This window comes from Balaenoptera borealis (genome assembly GCF_965194805.1).
Source record: "Balaenoptera borealis genome assembly, chromosome: 3".
Taxonomy (NCBI): domain Eukaryota; kingdom Metazoa; phylum Chordata; class Mammalia; order Artiodactyla; family Balaenopteridae; genus Balaenoptera; species Balaenoptera borealis.
Window position 1 is genome coordinate 166,041,576 of NC_138866.1, and position 17,603 is coordinate 166,059,178.

Genomic DNA, 17,603 nt, shown 5'->3' on the forward strand with positions numbered 1-17,603 from the left:
TTCATGTGGTACACAAATTAGTTAATGATGACTTGGGGTGGCTCATCTTAGACGAAATACTTCAGTGGTTTCACTGTGACACATTAGAACTATACTTTGTTCACTCTTAGAATTGTAGACTGGGAGGCAGTGTGGCATAGGGGAGACCATGGCCTTTGGAGACCTGGTGGCCCTATTCCTTCCTAGCCGTGCTCCTTTGGGCAAGTTACTTAACCTCACCAAATTTCTTTCTCCTCATTGTTAGTTGTTTTCATGGGGTATTTAACATAAAGATGACTTTCTTGTGTGTGGTGCAGAGTACATATTGTAACAGAATTCCTGTCTCCATTCTCGTGTGTATTTTCCCAATCCACTTTGTAAAACTGCAACTGAGGTGATCTTTCTAAAGCCAAAAACTAGTCATGTCTCTTCTTTCTGAAAATCCTTCAGTGGCTCCCCTTTAGCCTTAGGATGAAGTCCAAATTCCTCAAGGGTCTGTAGGATTTCTCTAGCCTTGTGGCATATTTCCTTCTCCGTTGGGCCTGCTGACTAACGCTTGCTTACCTCCAAGCTCATGTTCCTGTTAATTTCATTCTGCTTTGAACCCTGTCCTTTGCTCTTTCTGACCTTCCTCTTTCTGACCCCAAGCTGCTTCTGTTGTTCAGAACATTAGGTTATATAAAATTCCTATCTTTTAAGTGCATATGACAAGATGAAGAGCTGTGTGGTACACAGTCCTAGCTCCACCATTTACCGTTTAGGGGATCTTTGGACAAATTAGTATCTCTGAGCTTTACATAGTGCCTTATCTGTGAAACCAGGATGTCTGCTTAGTTTACTATGTGAAAAATGCTTTGAGAACCAGTAATACATGCTGTTAAAAGTATTACTATCAGGAGTACATTTTGGGTATTCGTAAGATGGATATATTTCTTAATGTTTAAGAAGAAAAATGATAGTATGGATTGAATTATGCCCCCTGCTCCTAAATTTATATGTTGAAGCCCTAACCCCCCATATAACTACTATGTTGGAGATAGGGCCTTTAAGAGGTGATTAAGGTTAAATGAGGTCATAGGGTGGAGCTCTGGTCCAACAGAACTGGTGTCCTTATTATAAAAGAGGAAGAGACACCAGAGGATGAGGACACAGTGAGAAAGGTGACCGTCTCTGCAAGCCAGGAAGAGAGCTCCAGAAACAGAATCCTGATCTTGGATTTTCCAGTCTCTAGAACTGTGAGAAAATAAATTTCTGTTGTTTAAGCCAGTCAGTCTGTGGTATTCTGTTATGGCAGCCTGAGCAGACTAATACAGATTAAAATATAATTGCCTTGTGGGAAGGGCAAACTAGGCTGATTTTTCAGATAAATTGTAGTGAATAACACAGTCAGCTATAAATTAGTGGACTAGTTTAGAAAATAGTCTTGGTAATTTGGAAGTTATTCTAATAGATTTTTTTTTTTCTATATGACTAGGAGTATTACTATAAATTGTTAATTTCTAGTTTAACCAAGACCCTTTTTGGGAAACTTACTCTCCCCCTCCCTCATATAAAAGTTAAGTCATTTAGGATGCGTTAGGTTTGCAGGTAGTAAACTCATCTCAATTAAGATTAAACAATAAGAAACATTTATTATTACTTTATATCACAAGAAATTCCAAGGTAAGATTATCCTACTGTTGGTTAATTCTTTCGCTCAGTGTCATCAAGGATTCAAATTCTGTTTCCCCCTCATGCTCTACTAAGACAGCCTTCTTCTTAGTCTCCTGGTGTCTGCAAAAATGTTACGTGGTTATTGTTGAACATTTGGAAATGTCACAAAAGGATAAGGATGAAAACACAGATTATTTATAATCCAACTGTTAACATGCTAATGTATCTTCTCTCATTATCTGATGAGTTAGCTTGTGTAGGTATTTAATTATACCAAAGAAAATTAGGTCACACTATATACACAGATATATATTCTGGTTTTTTTCCCTTTAAGATTATACCAAGAGAATTCTCTTTGTAAAAATAATCATGGGCTTCCCTGGTGGCACAGTGGTTGAGAGTCTGCCTGCTAATGCAGGGGACACGGGTTCGAGCCCTGATCTGGGAAAATCCCACATGCCGCGGAGTGGCTGGGCCTGTGAGCCACAATTACTGAGCCTGCGCTTCTGGAGCCTGTGCTCCGCAGCAGGAGAGGCCGCGATAGTGAGAGGCTGGCGCACCGCGATGAGGAGTGGCCTCCGCTTGCTGCAACTAGAGAAAGCCCTCGCACAGAAACGAAGACCCAACACAGCCATAAAAAAAAAAAAAAAAAAAAAGTTAAAAAAAAATCATTATTTTTTGTTATTGGAGTAATGATCATTTAAAAAATTGGATATAGAGAAATATAAAGAATATTTAAAAATCACCCAGAGATGACCACTACCGTATTGATACATTTCCTTTTAGACCTTTTCTGAGCTGTATACACATTTCTTTTAAAAAAGCAGGTACATAATCATTTTATATCTTGCTTTTATTACTGAGTATTTTATATACCTTCTCTTGTGGTGTGTACTCCATATGGTGTATACTCATACTCCTGTTTCTTTGCTTCTTCACTCTCACCCCACACCTGTGGCCTCATGAGGAGTCCCAGTTGACTGAGGAAGAAAACACTTCGGTCTAGTTTACAGATGGTTCTACATAATATGCTTTTACCACCTGAAGATGGACATCTGTAGCATTATAGCCACACTCAGCAGTTACCCAGAAGGGCAGTGGTGAAGGGAAATTCTCCCAGTGGGTAGATCTTTTTTTTTAATTGACATATAGTTAATACACAATACTATGTTAGTTTCAGGTGTACAGCAAAGTGATTCAGTTTTATATATATATATATATATATATATATGTATATGTATATATATATTTCTTTCAGTTTATTTTCCATTATAGGTTATTACAAGATATTGAATATAGTTCCCTGTGCTATACAGTAAATACTTTTTGCAACCCACTGGTAGATCTTTGAGCAGTGCACCTAGTTGTTTTGTCTTGAAAGAGATGGTTAGAGATGTGGACCCACTCTAATTCATGGCAATAGCTAATCGTTCGGCTAATTGATGATGGGCTTGGAAGGAACATAATTGGAAGTATGGGGAACAGATATATAGATATGCTTCCAGTTGGACACAGAGTAATATTTGTGTTCATTGTGAATGCCCATCAAAGAGCAACCTCAGCAGAGAAGGATCTTAGTGATCAGGTGGACAGGACGTTACCTCTGGATTTCACCCTCTTTCCCTGTCCACCTCTATCCTTGCCCAGCGAGCTCATGAGAAAGACACCATGGTGGCAGGCATGGAGATTGTGCATATACTCAGAAACATGGGTTTCCACTCACCCGGCCAACCTGGCTACTGCTACTGCTGAATGACCACCTTGCCAATAGCAGAGAGCCACCAATGGCCCCCTAAGAGGGCACCATTCCTCTGGAGGGACCAGCCAGATATCTGGTGGCAGGTGGTTTGCATTGGACTACTTCCATAATGGAGAGGACAGCACTTTTTTCTCCCTGAAAAAGCTGCTTACTCTGGGTATGGATTTGCTTTCCCTCCCTGCATTGTTTCTGCCAAAACTCTTTGTGACTTTCAGAATGCCTTAATTATGTCTTGGTATGTCATATCACACTGCTTCTGACCAGGCAGTTCATTTTACAGCAAGTGAAATGTGTCATTGGGCTCATGTTCATGGAATCCCTGGTCTTACCATGTTCCCCATTAGCCTGAAGGAGCTGAATTGATAGAACAGTGGAATGTCCTTTTGAGGACTCACTGCCCAGTTGGTGGCAGTTCTTCGCAGTGTTGGGGTAGTGTTCTCTAAGATGTGGTCTAGTCTCTGAATCAGCCACCGGTGTGTGGTGGGGTTTCTCTTGTAGCCAGCATTCATATGTCAGGGAATCAAGAGGTGGAAACGAAGTGATGTTTTCTCACTATTACCCATAATGATCCACTACCAAAAATTTTTCTTCTGTATCCACAACTCTGGGGCATGCTGGTTTAGAGTTCTTAGTTCCAAAGAGAGGAATGCTTTTATTGGGGAATGCAGCACTGGTTCTATTAAACTGGAAGTTGAGCACCAGTCACTTTGGCTTCCTTGTGCCAGTGAACTAACAGGCAAAGCAGGAGATTACTGTATTGGTTACTGTGATTGATCCTGACTCTCAAGTGGAAATTGGGTTGCTACTACACACTGGGGGTAAAGAGGAGTATGTGTGGAATGCAGGAGATCCTCTGGAGTGCTGTTTACCACTCCCGTCTCCTATGATAAAAAAGTTAATGGAAAACTAAAACAACCCAGTACAAGTAGGGCTGCTAATGGCAGAGAAGGTTTGAGTCAGCCCACCAGGCAAGCAACAACAACCATATGAGGTGATTGCTGAGGGCAAATGAAATATGTAATGGATAGTAGGAGAAGAAAATTATGATAAACACCAACTATGACCTCATGACCAGTTATAGAATGAAAACTCTAGTAGTTATGAATATTTGTTCTGTATCTTAATATTTGTGTATATAGTAACCTATTCTCTGCCCCCCCCCCATTCTTCTGTATTTAACTTAAGATGTGTTATTAGTGGTTAACCTTGTATTTCAATATTTTAAGTTACAGGATATCAAAGGGGAAGTACAACTCAACTAAGAAAGGAAAGAACATTACTCAAAGAGAAAGTAGACTTCGTACTCTCTTTTGGGGAGATGGCATCTTTTTGGTTGTATGAGGGATGGTTGCATTATGTTAGACTGAAGCGTGATTTTGCTGTTGTTTTTATTCAGGAGCTGAATATGATGACAGAGGTGTGTGTGTACCATATTGACAGAGGGTATCACGGTGGTTCGTACTATATCAGTTTACTTAAGGTGGAATTGTGTATGGCATAGTTATAGTATGGTTCCTTCCCTGCATGTTTGTGGGTTAGAATTGGCTAAAAGAGAATTTGTGTAAGCTACACTCACTAACCTCTGAAGGTTTTTGTGGTAAGATGCAGTGAGAGATGCAGAGGTGTTGGTGGGTTCCAGCTTGACCTTGGTCTCCTTTGCTCTGCGTCCAGCTCTCTTTCTTGGTTGCTGATAATTTGATCAGCAGTGGCATCAGGCCCACTCACCTGGTGGGAGACCTACAGCTTCCCAGATCTCTCCATGAGTCTTTCCTTTGCAGTTGCTTTTCTGCAGCTGGATGTGTTGGGTGTCTCAGATAGACTATTTGATGACTCTCTGATCCTCATACTTCCCTCTGGGACCTTCACAACTTTCCCAGCTATTCCTATAATTGTGTAAAGTAAAATTCTGTAATTTCTTATTCTGTAACTCATGGTGGTTCTACTTCCCAGTTTGAATTCTGACTTAATGCGTTTTCCTTGTTGGTAAATACCTAGATCACTTTTATTGACTGCATGGCATTCTAATACCTGAATATTTTAACTATCAGTCATTGGCCATTTAGATTGTTTCTAGGTGTTTTTTTTTTGCTGTTATAAACAAAGGTGTGGACATTATTGAGCATACAGTTTCTTTGCACTTGGCCTTTTATTTCTTTTGGGTAATTCCTAGAAGTGAAGAATATATGCATTTTAAAGAACCGTGATGCATATTGTCTAATTGCACTCTCCAGCAGAATGTTAAAGTGCTTGCCCAGGCAACACTCTTGATCATCATGGCTCTTAAAGTTTAATTCCTTTTAAGAAGAAATAAGATTATATGAGAAGATAATTAGTTAACATGGAAGGAGTTGATGGAAGGAACCCAGTGTCTTGGACTCCTGTGGAATATATTCTGTCAACAATACACTGACATTATTTAACTTATTTAACTTACTGACATACATTGACATTATTTAACTTATTTAATACATTTAACTTATTTTGTGTTTAAATGTAGTTGCTCTTTCTAAAACTGGGTTTTTACAGGTTTTCATTAAGCCTGTTTTTTATAAATATAATTCCTTTACCATCCTGTAGTATGGTACAGGATGGTAAAGGAATGAGTCTGGGATAAGTTTCATTGACTGAGGCTATAATTAAGGTAAAACCTAAAATTTCAGAACGTAATTATTTAGTTATTGGAAATGCCCTGGAGTTATAAATTGACTTGTGAAGGTTTAAAAACATAATCTACGTTAGAGTTGACTTTGGAATGTTATTTAATAAGTACACCAGCTGACGAACTTCCCTGGTGGTGCAGTGGTTAAGAATCCGCCTGCCAATGCAGGGGACATGAGTTCGAGCCCTGGACCAGGAAGATCCCACATGCCGCAGAGCAACGAAGCCCGTGCGCCACAACTACTGAGCCCACGTGCCACAACTACTGAAGCCCGTGAGCCTAGAGCCCGTGCTCGGCAACAAGAGAAGCCACCGCAATGAGAAGCCCGTGCGCCGCAACTAGAGAAAGCCCGCATGCAGCAATGAAGACCCAATGCAGCCAAAAATAAATAAATAAAATAAATAAATTTATTTTTTAAAAAAGTATATATATGAGTGTACCAGCTGTTGATTGTTCTGTGTTAGCTCTTCAATCAAAGAAGAGCGTGTGCAACAACTCCCATTCCTGTACCTCAAAACTGTGACACAACAGGCAGCAGGGATTTCCCCTGGATTTTGCTGGGAATGAAAGGACTATTAGGCAGTTAGCAGTTACTTTAAGTGGGAGGTGGTGGGGAGGAGCTGTGCTAGAGCTTACAGTGACTAGGTTTCAACCTGAACTGTTATGCAAAAAATTTATTCTTCTTGCTGGATATTTGCTGTAACCTGGTAGGGTTTCTTTTTATTTCCTTTTTACTTTTATTGGAATAGGTATTGTGTTGGAGAAAAATTAGATCCTTTCTATGTTAGCTAGGTATTGAGTGTATGCATGCATACCCTAATCCCCATGGCTCCAACCAGGATTTGGCCCGTGTGCTCTTTTTTCCTGAATCCTCACATACCTCTCCACGAAGTGATTATGGATTCCTCCTGGAAAGTTTCTCAAGTCTCAAACTAACCAAATACTTAGGTGGCCTTCAGCAAAGTAGATGTTTTGTTTTGTGTATATAAAACTCCTCCTGTTACAGGTATTAAAAGTTGACATTTTAAATCCTTCTCATTAACATTAACATACCTCTTTTAAAAAAAAAGAGTTCTTAAACTTTATAGAGTGTATTTTAGCAGTTCTAAGAAACTTTCTCCTCACCCCCGCATTTTAACATTTCTGTAACTGGGATGCATTTTACAATTAATGTTGTCCTTAAAAAGCTATCAGCCAAGCAGCAGTTGTCATTGTTCTCAGTTGTCTTTGTATGAATTTGGATGGTTTTGCTGTTGGTATAACTGTATTATTGCAACCTGTCAACAAACCATTTAAGGACCATTTGAGGAAAGAAAAGAGTCAAACCATTTAAGGACCATTTGAAGAAAGAAAAGAGTCTTGGGTTTTCTCTTAAAAAAAATTTTTTTTGATACCTCCTGCTAAGATTAAGATAGCACCAGCATCAAAGTTTACAGAATTAGTGTCAGGAGCTTGGAGGAAAGTCCTGGGAATAAAGGTGGAACCTTATTTTAAAAGATGTATCACTTGTAGTAGGAAGTTCACAGCATCTCCTATATATTATTCCAGCCTCTCTGTTTAATCTGAATCTGATCATGAGGAAACAATCAGACAAATCCAGGTTGTAGGACTTCCTATAAGACAGCTGGCCTGGAATTTTAAAATAATGTCTATTTTTTTTTTTTAATTTATTTATTTAATTTTTTTATTTTTGGCTGTGTTGAGTCTTCATTGCTGTGCGCGGGCTTTCTCTAGTTGCGGTGAGTGGGGGCTACTCTTCGTTGTGGTGCGCGGGCTTCTCATTGCAGTGGCTTCTCTTGTTGCGGAGCACGGGCTCTAGGCACGTGGGCTCAGTAGTTGTGACTTGCAAGCTCAGTAGTTGTGGCGCACGGGCTTAGTTGCTCCGCGGCATGTGGGATCTTCCCGGACCAGGGCTCGAACCCGTGTCCCCTGCATTGGCAGGCAGATTCTTAACCGCTGCGCCACCAGGGAAGCCCAATGTCTATGTTTTCAAAGAAAAAAAAAGGTCAGGGTTGGGAGGGGATGTTCTAGTTTTAAGGAAACTGAATAGACATGCCTGTCAAGAGTTGTGCACAATCTTTGGTTGCATCTTGAATCATACAAAACAAAAGATGTAAAGGGTTTGTTTTGGAAGTTGGAAAAATTTGAAAATGAGCTCTATAGCTGGCATTACTCTATGGTTAAGAGTGATATACAGGGCTTCCCTGGTGGCGCAGTGGTTGAGAATCTGCCTGCCAATGCAGGGGATACGGGTTCGAGCCCTGGTCTGGGAAGATCCCACATGCCGCGGAGCAACTGGGCCCATGAGCCACAACTACTGAGCCTGCGCGTCTGGAGCCTGTGCTCCGCAACAAGAGGGGCCGCGATAGTGAGAGGCCCGCGCACCGTGATGAAGAGTGGCCCCCACTTGCTGCAACTAGAGAAAGCCCTCGCACAGAAGCGAAGACCCAACACAGCTAAAAATGAATAAATAAATAAATAAATAAATTTTAAAAAACTTAAAAAAAAAAAGAGTGATATACAAAGTTCACCATCTAAATAAATCCCAAAGAGCATTTTCTGTAAGTATAAAATAAAATTTCTTCATAAGAAAGCATTCTGACGTAATTGAGTTGGCAGGTTTTTTTCTGAGTGATACATAAAAATGGTGCCTCTGACATAGCTGTTTTGTTGGAGTCATTGAAATATGGTGTTTTTTGGTAGATGTGGGTTATTTTTTAATGAATTATCATGAAATATCTTCCATTTTATCATTGGAAAAGCCTTATTTAAATATTCGAAATATTCTGTGGGAAAAATACTGACTTTGGAAAAGTTTCTGGCAAGTTTGGATTAGAGTTAAGTTAGAAGTTGTTAGATACAGTGTGGTGACATTTCTACAAAGATTGGGAGGAAAGGTAAAGACAGAAGCAAGATGGTTAACACTTTTTTTAAAAAATGCACATGAGACCCCTGTTTTGTTACCTAAGCAGGGTTATTAAACCACCTGCAGTTAGGACACAGAGAAATTATTGTTCCTCAAAGAAAACAAACTGTTTTCAAATCCTCTTGTCAGACTTTAAAGAAGAGTTCAAGGTAAGTAAGAAAGAGAACATTTTAATTTGTCATACTATTTTTCTGAAATGTTATTAGGCTAGTACTGTAGGATATGTGCTAGGTATAGGCTTTGTTTTCCCTGTAGGACATCTTTCAGTAGTTGGGCCCTATATTAGAAATGATGCTCTTAAAGTTAGTTTATAGGTTAGTGTTTGTTTGGAACTTAATTATACAGCTAAAATGTTACAGAGAAGAGTTGGGAGAAGGTGATTAGTTGTATTAGACTTGTAAAAATAAATAAACAAGTACTTTTTTTTCTTTTGGCCTCACCGCGTGTCTTGCGGGATCAAACCTGCGCCCTCTGCAGTGATAGCACAGAGTCGTAACCACTGGACCTCCAGGAAATTCCCAATAAACAAGTACTTTTAATAAATCAACAGTAGTAGTGTTTGAGGAATACAGATTTAAGGTGGAGCTAGAGCACAATGACAGTATTGGTGTTTTGGTATTTATTTCATATGATGTAAAAATATCTAGGGCTTCCCTGGTGGCGCAGTGGTTAAGAATCCGCCTGCCAATTCAGGGGACACGGGTTCGAGCCCTGGTCCGGGAAGATCCCACATGCCGCGGAGCAACTAAGCCTGTGTGCCACAACTACTGAGCCTGCGCTCTAGAGCCCGTCAGCTACAACTACTGAGCCCGTGTGCCACAACTACTGAAGCCCACATGCATAGAGCCCATGCTCCACAACAAGAGAAGCCACTGCAATGAGAAGCTGTGCACCGCAACAAAGAGTAGCCCCCGCTCGCCGCAACCAGAGAAAGCCTGCACGCAGCAATGAAGACCCAACGCAGCCAAAAATAAAATAAATAAATTTATATAAAAAAAAAGAAAAACAGTTCCTTAAAAAAAAAATCTATATTAAAATGGGTATTTTAAGATATTTTCTAAGAAGGGTCCTGACTTCATTTAAAAATCAGTGAAACTTAATTTTTAATATATTTTAGATATAAAACTTTGCAAACATTATAAAACCAAGTAAAATGTGAATTTTTAAAACTAAATATGACATTTATTGAAGTTGAAGGACAGATACATGGGGTTATCATATTATTTTTTCTACATATATGTAAGACTCTGCTAACCAGGGGAACAGTAGGAGATATTTGTAATTCACTGTACATGTTTTCCATTGAATTCCTACAACTACGAAATAATGCCATCTCTTGTTTGGTTATTTAGATAGAGGAAGTTGGATTTGAACTTGCTTTTTGCATTGATGCCCTGATTAAAATCAGGGTCTTAATATTAGAGGAATTAAAATGAGAGTAGGCAACAAACAGTTACTGCCATAATCAAGAAGCTATTGAAAATTGTTTTTTAAAAAAGAATAGGAAGAGAAAAATAGCACATGGGAAAATGCTCATGGTATATTTTTAAATGAAAAAAGGTTATGTAGCTATAGAGTATGATAAGTTTTACATTCTTGTATACATACATGTACTTGAGAGACTTGAAGAAAATACACTGAACCGTTAACAAGGTCAATTTGAATGATAGGACCATGGTACATTAATTTTTAAATTTTATCTCTCTCTTTGTTAAAAAAGCAGGCAAAAATGAAACCATATAGTATTTTTTTTCACTTAGAATGCGTTACTTTTTAAATTTTTTAATTAATTAATTTTATTTTTGGCTGCGTTGGGTCTTTGTTGCTGCACGTGGGCTTTCTCTAGTTGTGGTGAGCGCAGGCTTCTCACTGCGGTGGCTTCTCTTGTTGTGGAGCATGGGCTCTAGGCACATGGGCTTCAGTAGTTGTGGCACGCGGGCTCAGTAGTTGTGGCTCACGGGCTTAGTTGCTCTGCGGCACGTGGGATCTTCCTGGACCAGGGCTCGAACCCGTGTCCCCTGCATTGGCAGGCAGACTCTTAACCACTGTGCCACCCGGGAATACCTGCATTACTTTTTAAGCATACTCATGACGAGGATGTTCTCTCTGTCTCTTTTGGGGTTTAAGTAATTACTTGTAACAGAGGTAGAAAGGTTTTTCTTGTGGTCATATGTGAAGGTTGAGAACGAGGGAGAGGAAGTGTGGTTAAAAATAAATGTATAGGTATGAGAGCGATTGCTTATAACTCGTAATTTCCACCTTAGGGAGTGAAAAACAAGCGATTATTTTGCCTGTGTAGTTACCTTGAGGGGCAAGAAAAGGACTTAATAGGAGTAGTTTTACTTGAAAAGTTTCTTTAGCTAAGCTTGGTATCCACAGGTGGATAAATGAGGAAGAAGAGAGCTAGTTTTATATATGGGCTCTTCAGAAAATTCAGTTATCTAAGGAATTTCCTGTTTAGTTCTTGGCTACATTGTTTATTTTGAGTTTAGCTCTTTTAAATAATTAACTTTTCCTTTAAAGCTGAATATGTTTATTTCCATTTTAAGCAAATTTCGTAAGTGGCATAAGACAGGGATGGCAAATGGGTTACATATCACGTGTCAGCTCCTAGAGTGATTAGTTAAAAGTATTTAGACTTTTGTAGGAAGACTGCTATAATTGATCAACAGTGTCTGTTTTAGCTCCTTGGAGAAGTGCTGGCTATTTGTCTTCTGGTTTATAATCCATTTCGTGTGATCCTTTGGAACATACTAAGGCTGCTTGGTAGTTAATAACAGTAAAAGCACCAAAGAATGAGGGAGACCAACTATTGGATACTAAACTTACAAACCTGAAATAAGTGACAGCAGTAATTCTTGTGCAGATTTAACTTTTAAATCCATGGTCTATAGAGGAAATTAACTGTGACTAGAACTGCACTGTCTCCAGTAAGGCCACAATCTACATATGGCTCTTGAGCACTTTAACATGTGGCTAGTTTGGGAAAATGAATTTTAAAATTTTATTTGATTTTAATTATTTTAAATTTAAATTTAAAATAGAAGCAGTGTAAAATGGTTTCTGTTAAATACAGCTTTATTTTTTTGGTAGGGCTACATTTTACTTTAACCATTGCGTCGGAAGACGCATGGGAAGTTTTTACGTCTAGGCCTGGAAGTAGCACCCGTATCTGCTATCATTCCATTGACAATACTTAGTTAACACATCCATCACTTCATGTATATCTTTTTTTTTTTTTTCTTTTGCTGAGAACAGGTAAGTTCTACCCTTTTAGCAAATTTCAATTATGCAGTACAGTGTTAACTACAGTCACCATGTTTTACATTTAGGCCTTTTCGTTGGACAGAGCTAGGATATTGATATATAATACATGATAAAATCAAAATTAGGTTCAAATGAATGCTTTCAGTTTAAATCCAGAACTATAGGTTTTTTCTTAACTTCATTCTTCTTTCATCAGAATCTCTTTTGAATTATGCCAAACATCTCAGGTCTCAATGACTTAAACATAAGTAATGACTTGCTTTGTCCCACACTACACAAACAACAGTCTCAGGATAATAATTCCAAAACGACCATCAGCAACAAAGTGATTGAAAACAGCTTTAGTATTTTTTTGTTTTCCTCTTTCAGTTGTTTTCGTCCTAAGGATAAGCCCCATTAAGAATGTACAATCAAATTTCTGTGCTTTGAAGCCACTTTTAGGATATTTTCTTTCTGGTTAAGCCACTAATTAGATGCACAGTTAGGCTCATTTGATTAATTTTACATTTAATTTTGGGAAATTCCTTTTTAAAATTTAATTTTGTTATAATTGTGTGAATTATTTACATAGTTCCAAAAACAAATCTAAAAGCAAGGTATGTTTAAAGAATCTTATCCATGTTCTCACCCACCTATTTACCCCGACCCCATATGTAATTATTTTTTAAAGATGTTATGTTTTATCCTTTTTTCTTAAAAAATAAAAACATATATTTATTTATCTTTCCCCATTTCTTAAGTAGTAGCATTCAATAAACATTTTTATTTTCTATCGTATTTTTTTTTTCACCTTAGCAATATTCTGGAGATGGAGGGTAGTGGTAATAACGACATCCCTCAACGTTCCTTCTTACAGCTGTATAGTACTCTGCTGTTTGGAGGTCCCATAGTTTATTCAAGCAATCCCCCATCGCTGGTTATATCGGTTGTTTCTAGTCTTTTCTATTGCAAATAGTGCTGTAATGAATAATTACATAATATTTTTGCCAGTGATTATTTGAGATAGATTCCTAAAAGTGAAATTACTGGGACAGAAAATAAGTCCATGTGTAATTTTGCTGGCTATCACCAGCAGTGTATCAGAGAGTCTTTCCCACAACTTTGCAGAGTACCTTGTCCCACTTTTGGATTTTTGCTGGATGGATAGGTGAGAAATAGTATCTCATATTAGTTTGCATCTGCATTTCTTGTCTATGATGAGCGATGTTGAATGTTTTTAAAAATGGTTGAGTGGTTGCATTGCTATTTTTCTTTTTTTTTTTGAACTGTTAGATCTCTATTCCATTGTTTCTATTTATTCTTGGCCTTTTAATTTTTAGATTACATATTAATTGTGATACAAGTTGCTGGCCACCCTGCTCCCCTCCCCCATCCATTCCCCCCACCTCCCCCCGCCCCCCAGGGTTTATCACTTGTCTTTGAATTTTGCTCTGAACTTTGTCTCTGAACATTTCTTACTGTCTGACTCTGAGTTGTGTACTAGAGTTTGGGAAGAATGGATGGGTAAAGGTTGGGGTCATAAGATTTACAGTAGTTTTTGTGGAGATGAGAAGCTTGGTTGTAATGGTTAATGGGGGGTTTGGATTTCTGATGGTGATTAATGTAAACAGGAATGTAAGGTAGAATGGATTTAGTCCATATCATTGGACTAGTAGATGTGATTTTTTTGTTAAATTAACATTTGTTAAGTAGAGCCCCAGGGTGTCATGGATGGTGAGCTCAAGGTTCAACAAAAGACTAGAAGGGAAAGTGAAATAGAGACATTTATTACTCACAGGTCCTGGAGGAGATACACAGCATGCCTTGAGGGGACACGTGGGGAGGTCAGTGCAGGGTGCAGGCGGAGAGTGAGCAATAGGACCTGAGGCACATGCCTTTATTAGGGTCCAAGGGTAGAGTGCTTTGTGGTTCATCAGACTGGTCCGATAAATTTTTTGATTCAGTTGGGCTTTTCTATTAAAAAATATAATTATAACTCTGCCTTTCTACAGAACAGATGTTTAATGAATGTTAACCTAAGTAAATATTGGTTGTTTTTGTTCTTATTGCAGGCTACAGACAAGAGAAAAGCTTTAGAAGAGACCAAAGCCTACACAACCCAATCCCTAGCTAGTGTTGCTTATCAAATAAATGCATTGGCTAACAATGTACTCCAGTTGCTGGACATCCAAGCCTCTCAGCTTCGGAGAATGGAGTCTTCCATCAATCATATCTCACAGGTAACAGCTTGTAAAAAGCTTTAAATTCACATTTAATTAACTGGCAGTATAGTATCAATAGGTAGCCTAGAAATATGGAGTCCTTACTCATCTTCTTACTGACTGACTAGTCATTACCACTTTCAGCTTTAGCTTTGGGTTCAGTAAGCCTACTCTTCTTTTTTTTTTAAGTTTTTTTGTGTGTTTGGTAAAATATACATACCAGTGGTTATTGGTCTGTGGTTTTGGTGCTAGTGTAGTGCTGGTCTTACAAAATATGTTGGACAGTATTCCCTCCTCTTCAGTTTAATGGAAGAGTGTGTGTAGAATTGATTTTCATCCATTGCATTGATTTTCATTCTGGTCTTATTTCTCTTTTTTTCCTTATCCATTTACCCTAAATGCTACCTTTACTATGTATGTTTTTTATTGTAGTTGGGGAGTTTTTGAAAGGCAGCAGATTGTATTGTTATTCAATTTAAAAAATTCTAGAACCTAGCACTAAACCTGCCATATGCTTAGCATTCAGTAAGTGTTTGTTAAAATTTCTGTTTAGGAGGGGTTGGTCTGTATACTATTCAATACAATACATGGAAATATTTAATAAACATTTGAATAGAGAAAAAAGTCCTGTGGGCATGTAGTTTGGGTGGCGTTGAAGGAGTGACATTTAAGTTGGGGTTTGACGGGAGCCTGTGCATTTATCATATTGACATGGAGTGCATATGCATTCCAGTCTGAGGCAGTGGCGTTAGACAAAGACATGATGGCTTGTTCAGGGTGACTAGGATGTAGGTTTTGTTTGGAATGAGGAATGTACCTGGAGGTTAGTTTGGAAAAATAAATCTGAAGTTCTAAATTGTAGTTCATTTCTCTTTGATTTGGTTTCATTGATAAAGCTGAATGACAGCTTGTGTTTCATTAGGGGAGGAGGTGTATCCTTTTGTTGCTTCTCTGCTTCTGTTACCTGCTTGGTGGGAAATATGCAGCTCCTGAATCAGAGCAGCATGTTTAGCAGAAAAAGAGAGTATCAGTCTTCCCTAACCATCATCAGATGGCAGACTGATGTGATTAAGCCTTGAAGCAAGCGAAAGAGGATCCTTTGGAAACTGGAGACTCTGTTCTTTACTTTTAAGGCAGACAGCAGGCTATCCTGCCTCTGTTCAATATGCTTTTTGGAGAAATGAATCACCCAAGCCCATATTCTGCCTCAGATAGTCTATTTGTGGTGTTGAGGAAGCAAACCTCCAAACCCCTACCTGTTGATCACAAAGTTTGGGCTAAACCATATTTTAGTTCTGTCCTAATCAATAGTAATAACTGGGGACTGGTCTCATCTCACTTAGAATAAGGGCTACATTTCTCAAAAAGGGACTTTGGAACCCTCTTTCTTCTGTTTTGATTATAAGCGGTTAGTTTGGGAGTTTCTTTCCAGATCTTCTGACCTTTTGGTTGTCTGTAAGCCATTCACCAGGCTATAGCTTGAACCTCCTAATCAGTTGCTGGGTCTTTACAGTTGCCTAATCTTGTTTCAAAGCCTGGAAATGGTTTTTCACTTCCTGTGGTTTAAACCTCAGATACCTTAGCGTGGCATAAAAGGCCCTTTGGTCTGGTCTCTTCCAACTCTCATCACATTCCTGCCATGCTCAACTTCTTGAAGTGTTCCAAACACAGCATGCAATTTTGTGCTTCTTTGCTTTTCCGTAATTTGTTTGTCTTACTTGGAATTAACTTTGTTCATCTCTGTTCTGCTTAACATAAGCACCAGATGAAGCCTTCACTGATTAGGTCAGGGTAGGGTTACTGACGCAGTCTGTACTGTGCCATCTTACTTGCTCCTCCTTGTATCAGTGACTTGAGGTATCGATACATGTCTGTCTCCCCTTCCTCTCTCTCTCTTTTTTTTTTTTTTTAATTTTATTTATTTATTTATTTTTGGCTGTGTTGGGTCTTCGTTTACGTGCGAGGGCTTTCTCCAGTTGCGGCGAGCGGGGGCCACTCTTCATCGTGGTGCGCGGGCCTCTCACTGTTGCGGCCTCTCTTGTTGCGGAGCACAGGCTCCAGATGCACAGGCTCAGTAGTTGTGGCGCACGGGCTTAGTTGCTCCGTGGCATGTGGGATCTTCCCAGACCAGGGCTCGAACCCGTGTCCCCTGCATTGGCAGGCAGATTCTCAACCACTGCGCCACCAGGGAAGCCCCCCCTCTCTCTTTGAAGGTAAAGACAATCCTGTGTAAGTACCACGCCCCGACCGATTGCGCCCCAGGAGCTCCTCATCTCTGTATCCTCTGTATGTAGTTAACCAGAGCTTAAGAGGTGGTTTGAAAAGTATTTTTTGAATGAGACAGTGTGGTATGGTCTGCTTCGAAGTCATAAAGATCTGGGTTTGAATCCTAGTTCTGCCAGCATGTGATTTGATCAGATAACCTAACTTTTTTGAGTTTAGTTTTCTCATATGCAAAATTGGGACTATAGAGCTGACCTTAGAGATGAAGTAAAGAATTGCATGTAAAGCATTTAGCCTAACACCTGGATATAAAACGTTGGCATTATTAGTCATCATAGCTAATCATCCATTCTTTCTCTTATATTCAGCCTCTCTTGAATTCCCCCTCTAATCAACATTAAGTATTTTCCCCCCATCTTAAAAAAAGCATTCCTTACCAATTATTTTGAGATATTTCCTTTTCTCTCTTGACAGTTCACAGCCTAAGTTCTTGAATCTGTCATCTTGTGGCATCTTCTTCCTTGAAACATATATATGCCTCAGTCCATTGTGGTTTGATTTTGTCTCCTTCTACTCCATGGATGTTGCTTTTGCAAAAAGGAGCAGTGATATCTTTCTTTTAAATCTAGAAATATTTTTTGCCACCTCTTCCTTGTTGCTTTTATTTGTGACACGTGACAAATTTGTGATTATGTTTGTTTGTTTGTTTACTTATTTAATGCCTCTTCCTTCTCTTAGAGGTAAGTTTAATGATGACAGAAACCTCATCTGTTTGGTTCATCACTGTGTCCCTAGTGTCTCCCTTAGGGTCTGGCAAGGAGTAGATCCTTGAATCTTTAAATTATCCATGTGGAACTTCAGAAAATCTGTAGTCCTTTGTGAATAAGTCCTTGTGAATAAGCATCACTGTTTTTTTTTCAAATTAATTAAAATATT

The 17,603-nt window shown here is 38.9% G+C and overlaps 1 protein-coding gene across 20 annotated transcripts in view; it reads left to right on the forward strand.

Moving 5' to 3' along the window:
- The window catches only part of ABI1 (abl interactor 1), a 97,219-nt gene that overhangs the window by 27,360 nt on the left and 52,256 nt on the right, over nt 1-17,603 (forward strand). For 14 of the 20 annotated variants that reach the window (XM_082385538.1, XM_082385540.1, XM_082385528.1 and 11 more), the window contains exon 2: nt 14,295-14,462. The exons of the other annotated variants lie outside the window; for them this stretch is intronic. In XM_082385538.1, the coding sequence (XP_082241664.1) occupies nt 14,295-14,462 (168 nt within the window). The remainder of the gene's footprint in view (nt 1-14,294; nt 14,463-17,603) is intronic. 20 annotated transcript variants of the gene reach the window in all.